Raw genomic sequence first — 6,000 nt, forward strand, 5'->3', positions numbered from 1 at the left:
TTTTATTTGAATATCAATATTACACTCAATATTATGTTACCGCTGAAAGCCATACTGAGACCCCGAGAGTGCAGTACCGGCCAGATCCTGCTAGGTGGCAGTATCGCCCACCCTTTGAAACCCTGTTCCAGACTCTGTGTCACATCTAATGTCGTCCGGGCGGAGAATCTTGGTCCAGGCAGCGTGTTGCTTATTAACAGCGGAACAGTGCAAAAATGCTTCCGCATTCGTCACCGCACGCCACTACGGTAATGCGCCTTCCCTTTTCCTTCGCCCAGGTGCGTGCACCGGCGTGCTCGCGAGGTGCTCGCGCGCGCATGCGCATGAGATCCCCGCTTGGTTCGACACATATTAACACGCTTTGGTTCAATTTAATCACGCTTTGGTTAATCACCATACACGTGATGGACGCCGCAGGCGATCACTCCTACTGTTATTCAGCTGCGCCGAGGTACATGATTGATTGATTGATTGATTGATTGATTGATTGAGCACTACTACAAATATAGTAAATTACCTTTTATCAAAATATTAACCATTAAATAAAGGTTGTAATTCCTTCATAGTTAAAGACAGTAGAGGTTATACTTTATTATCTAAAGATGGTAAGTTAGAGTGTTGTGTTCACTCATAGTTAAATACAGTAGAGGTTGCGTACTTCATTATCTAAAGATGGTAAGTTAGAGTTGTGTTCACTCATAGTTAAAGACAGTAGAGGCTGAGTACTTCATTATCTAAAGATGGTAAGTTAGAGTGTTGTGTTCACTCAGTTAAATACAGTAGAGGTTGAGTTCTTCATTATCTAAACATGGTAAGTTAGTTAGAGTGTTGTGTTCAGTCAGACAGTAGACAAGTAGAGGTTGAGTACTTTATTATCTAAACATGGTGAGTTAGAGTGTTGTGTTCACTCATAGTTAAAGACAGTAGAGGTTGAGTTCTTCATTATCTAAACATGGTAAGTTAGTTAGAGTGTTGTGTTCAGTCAGACAGTAGACAAGTAGAGGTTGAGTACTTTATTATCTAAACATGGTGAGTTAGAGTGTTGTGTTCATTCATAGTTAAAGACAGCCGAGGTTGAGTAGTTTCTTCTGATATTCCATAGTAAAGTACACGTTAACGTTACAATGTGTTGTGTTCACAACACTGTTTAGTCTGACGACGCGTCGCGAAGTACACGTTAACGTTACAATGTGTTGTGTTCACAACACTGTTTAGTCTGACGACGCGTCGCGATAATATACTATATTCCATAGTAAAGTACACGTTAACGTTACAATGTGTTGTGTTCACAACACTGTTTAGTCTGACGACGCGTCTCAAACAGTGGTGCAGTCGTGGTCACACGCGGTTACACGCCGTGTTACCAGATCACTGAGGCAGAAGTACGCGCGATCGCGCACGGATGTGTACTCGCGTGTACGCGCACACAAAAATGCGCTGTATCCATTCGTTGTGACTAAGTACCCGGCCACCGTTTTACATAACAAAAAGCGCAGGTAGACTAAGTGCCTGGGTGTTGGCTATCTGAATGCATCTCCCCCTTCATTCTGTGTGACACAGGCAGTGGAGGTGAATACTAATGTGGCTCGGAATTCGTGATGGGGGTCTACCTGCTTATGATATTGAATCAAGCGTCTGTGCTGCGCGCCAGCTTTCCACGCGCACATTCACACAAATAGAGAGCAAGAAGAGCTTGTATGATAGAAAGATTGCACTTGCGTATATGCGCTTGTGTGTGTGTGTGCGTGTGTGCGTGCGTGTGTGTGTATAAATCAGTTCTGTGCGCATGCATGTACCCGCGCGCTGTTCCGCTGTTAATAAGCAACACGCGTCCAGGCAAGTCTAATGCTTCACCCAAGCAACTTGAAATGCGTCTAGCACACTCGATCCATAAGTTGTGCCAAATTATGTCCGGGACCAGATAGACATCAATACTGGAAATCGCGATCAGACAATTGGAATATTATTTTTGGAATAACCCCGATCAAAAGTAAGGACTATCTGACGTCAATTGCACCTTGATCCTACAATGATTTCATATCGATCCAGCCGATCAGCTTGTGTGGTGTTCAAAACGAATGTCGTTACTGGCGATCAGAGCAGCATAAAAAAACGACCCCCCCCCCCCCCCCCCCCCCCTTTGATGCATTCATGAGGAAACATAATACCTATTATATACATTTGATTTGGAAATAGTAGCGTGTCCAGGCGAGAAATGCCAATGACTTTAGCTAAATTCACATAGCGCCCTATAACTCAGCTTTTCAGGAATTAGCCCAGATCACTCTGAAACTATACAATATTCACCACGGGATAACGCGCGAACGTATACATGAAGAAATGTACTCTTTTTTGCATGTTGGACGGGAGATAGTGACAAATTACCATAGTATTGTCTCCTGAGACTGTTACTGTGTTACTGACCAAACACTCCATATAAGTGATGGCTGTCAGAATGTAGAGCTATTATTTTAACATGTAGATCACTTATTGTAACAAAAAAAATGTATTGTAGGGTTGGTTCTATAGCGTGTGAATGTGTTGACGTTAGACTCGTACCTTCAGGACCGTCTTGTTGTCAGAGGAGGGTGTCCGGCCAGCCCAGAGGGCAAACTTACACGGGTCTCCCTCTATGTGCTCCGTCACACCCAACTCTGACGCCTGAAAGAAAGAAAGAAAGAAAGAAAGAAAGAAAGAAAGAAAGAAAGAAAGAAAGAAAGAAAGAAAGAAAGAAAGAAAGAAAGAGAGAAAGAAAGAAAGAAAGAAAGAAAGAAAGAAAGAAAGAAAGAAAGAAAGAAAGAAAGAAAGAAAGAAAGAGAAAGAAAAGAGAAAAAGAGAAATAAAGAAAGATCAGTGCTGTGTCTTGTCTACAAAAGTGACTTTATAAAACTTTAATACAAGATAAAATATTATAACTCAGAGCTGACCATTAGTCACACGCACGCACGCACGCACACACACACACACACACACACACACACACTCACACACACACACACACACACACACACACACACACACACACACACACACAATCACACACACACACGCACGCGCGCACGCGCGCGCACACACACACGCACACACACGGACACACGCACACACACGCACGCACTCTCTGCCGCTACCTGTAGCTTGTTCTTATACTGGTACTTGGTCCTCCCAGCCGAGTCTTTGATCTCTTTGCTGAAGACCAGAGACATCTCAAACAGGAACAGGTGTCGGTCCCGCCCCTTCCTGATCAGAGACTTGGGGTCCCACACCTGGAAACTGTCCTGAAGAATCAACTCCCCCTGAACCTCCAAGTTATCTTCAAAACCTACAGACACACAGACAGGCAGACAGACAGACAGACAGACAGACAGACAGGCAGACAGACAGACAGACACACACACAGACAGACAAACAGACAGACAGACAGACAGACAGACAGACAGACAGACAGACAGACAGGCAGACAGACAGACAGACAGACAGACAGACAGACAGACAGACAGACAGACAGACAGACAGACATACAGACAGACAGACAGACAGACAGACAGACAGACAGACAGACAGACAGACGCATACACACACACACGTGCATGCGCGGATAGAGAGACAAATAGATATACAAACATATAGACAGATAGATATATATATATAGAGATAGATAGATAAAAGGGTATTTGATAATAATTGATTATTAAATCTAAAACATTTGAACTGATCACTGAACTCACATTTAGCTGGAGTGTTGTGTTTAATTTTAATGAATGAAAGTAAACACTGAAAGAGTGTCAAATAATGCCTAGAATAAATAGCAGATAATAAAAAATAACACCAAACACTAAATGATCAATTATTATAAATTCTTATTACATGGCGTTTTAACATTCGCCGAAATGCTTGATTGTGATTGGTCAATAGCGCTCGTCAGAGGTCCGTTATTACTCGATAACGGACCTCTGCCGAGCAATAATGACCACTGTTCGCAGCTGTTCGCAATCAAGCCCACTGACACACACTGCAGCAGTGCAATCAGTCCACACACCTGCCGGCAATAATAATAACTTTATTTGGGCTGACAGCGGACAGAGCCACAGAACAACTGCGTCTGCATTTGATCTTGTCTTGTCAATGGTGTAAAATGAATTAGGTATATTGTTAGTAAGTTAGCCATGTAATAAGCGGGATAATGTATAGCTATACTCGGTCATTGTCGCAAAATAATTGACCTTCACTGACGTTTAAAACACCTCGGCGAGGCGCCTCGGTGTTCTAAACTCCGTGCCGGTCAATTATTTTGCATCAAAAATGACCACGTAGCTATACATTATCCCTTACATAGCAACTAGTAACGACAGAATAATCACTTAGAATAATTTAGTAAAGTGTTTAGTTTGATGAAATATGTAAATGTGTGGTGGGCTTGTGCCCTACCTTCCAGCATGGCCACGTGCATGGCATCATTAGCTCTCTTAGGTACACTCAACATCACCTCCAAACCATCCTTAATCTCTCCTTTACCTTCCTCACAACAAGACAGTAACTCCTGCAGGGGGAGAGGAGGGTACAATAGAGGAGGGGAGAAGAGGAGAGAAGAGAGAGAATAGGAGAGGAGAGAGGAGATGCGAGGAGATGAGAGAGAAGAGAAGAGTAGAGAAGAGAAGAGTAGAGAAGAGAAGAGAAGAGAAGAGAAGAGAAGAGAAGAGAAGAGAAGAGAAGAGAAGAGAAGAGAAGAGAAGAGAAGAGAAGAGAAGAAAATAGGAGAGAAGAAAAGAGGAGGGGAGAAGAGAAGAAAGTATATTCAAATATAAATGTCATCTGCAAAAAAAATTATTTAATTTTTAATTTATCCTTTATTTATCCAGGAATGTCCCATTGAGATACAAGATCTGACCAATACGGCACACAACAAGTTTCAAGATAAAAACAAGGGCATTAAACAAAAAACATACAAATCAAATACAAACACAGAAGGCCATCATCTGGAACTCATTCTAACAACATGTAATATTTGTGATGAATCACATCCTATCTCCTGCTTTTCAAACCATTCTCCACGTGATGTATATTTAGGCTGACACAGAGCACTTGATCCAGTAATGAGGAGCTTTCACAACACTTAAGTGCTGCGAGCATGTGTGTGTGTGTGCGTGCACGTGTGCGCGCATGTGTGTGTGTGTGTGCGTGCGCATGTGCTCATACAGCAGGAAACTAGTAGGATGCCCTCATCCCCTGAGTTCATTGATTAACATGAGAGAGAGACACACACAGACAGAGACAGACACACAGAGAGACAGACAGAGAGAGAGACAGAGAGAGAGACAGAGAGAGAGAGAGAGAGAGAGAGAGAGAGAGAGAGAGAGAGAGAGAGAGAGAGAGAGAGAGAGAGAGAGAGAGAGAGAGAAGAGAGAGAGGAGACATGTGGTAGTCTACACCCTCCCCAGACCGACAGAGGAGACCTGTGGTAGTCTACACCCTCCCCAGACCGACAGAGGAGACATGTGGTAGTCTACACCCTCCCAGATCAACAGAGGAGACATGTGGTAGTCTACACCCTCCCAGATCAACAGAGGAGACATGTGGTAGTCTACACCCTCCCAGATCAACAGAGGAGACATGTGGTGGTCTACACCCTCCCAGATCAACAGAGGAGACATGTGGTGGTCTACACCCTCCCAGATCAACAGAGGAGACATGTGGTAGTCTACACCCTCCCAGATCAACAGAGGAGACATGTGGTAGTCTACACTCTCCCCAGGCCGACAGAGGAGACATGTGGTAGTCTACACCCTCCCAGATCAACAGAGGATACATGTGGTAGTCTACACCCTCCCCAGACCGACAGAGGAGACATGTGGTAGTCTACACCCTCCTCAGACCGACAGAGGAGACATGTGGTGGTCTACACCCTCCCCAGACAGACAGAGGAGACATGTGGTAGTCTACACCCTCCTCAGACCGACAGAGGAGACATGTGGTGGTCTATACCCTCCCCAGACAGACAGAGGA

At 44.0% G+C, this 6,000-nt stretch overlaps 1 protein-coding gene across 1 annotated transcript in view; it reads right to left on the reverse strand.

Moving 5' to 3' along the window:
• Window positions 1–6,000, reverse strand: part of LOC311229257 (kalirin-like) — a gene marked incomplete at its 5' end in the record, with an annotated part of 611,135 nt that overhangs the window by 373,670 nt on the left and 231,465 nt on the right. Inside the window, 3 exon segments of the mRNA XM_084315324.1 lie at window positions 2,560–2,661; window positions 3,129–3,319; window positions 4,426–4,537. Of these exon segments, the coding sequence (XP_084171450.1) occupies window positions 2,560–2,661; window positions 3,129–3,319; window positions 4,426–4,537 (405 nt within the window).

The sequence above is a fragment of the Notolepis coatsorum genome (assembly GCF_963971535.1).
Source record: "Notolepis coatsorum genome assembly, chromosome: 5".
Taxonomy (NCBI): Eukaryota; Metazoa; Chordata; class Actinopteri; order Aulopiformes; family Paralepididae; genus Notolepis; species Notolepis coatsorum.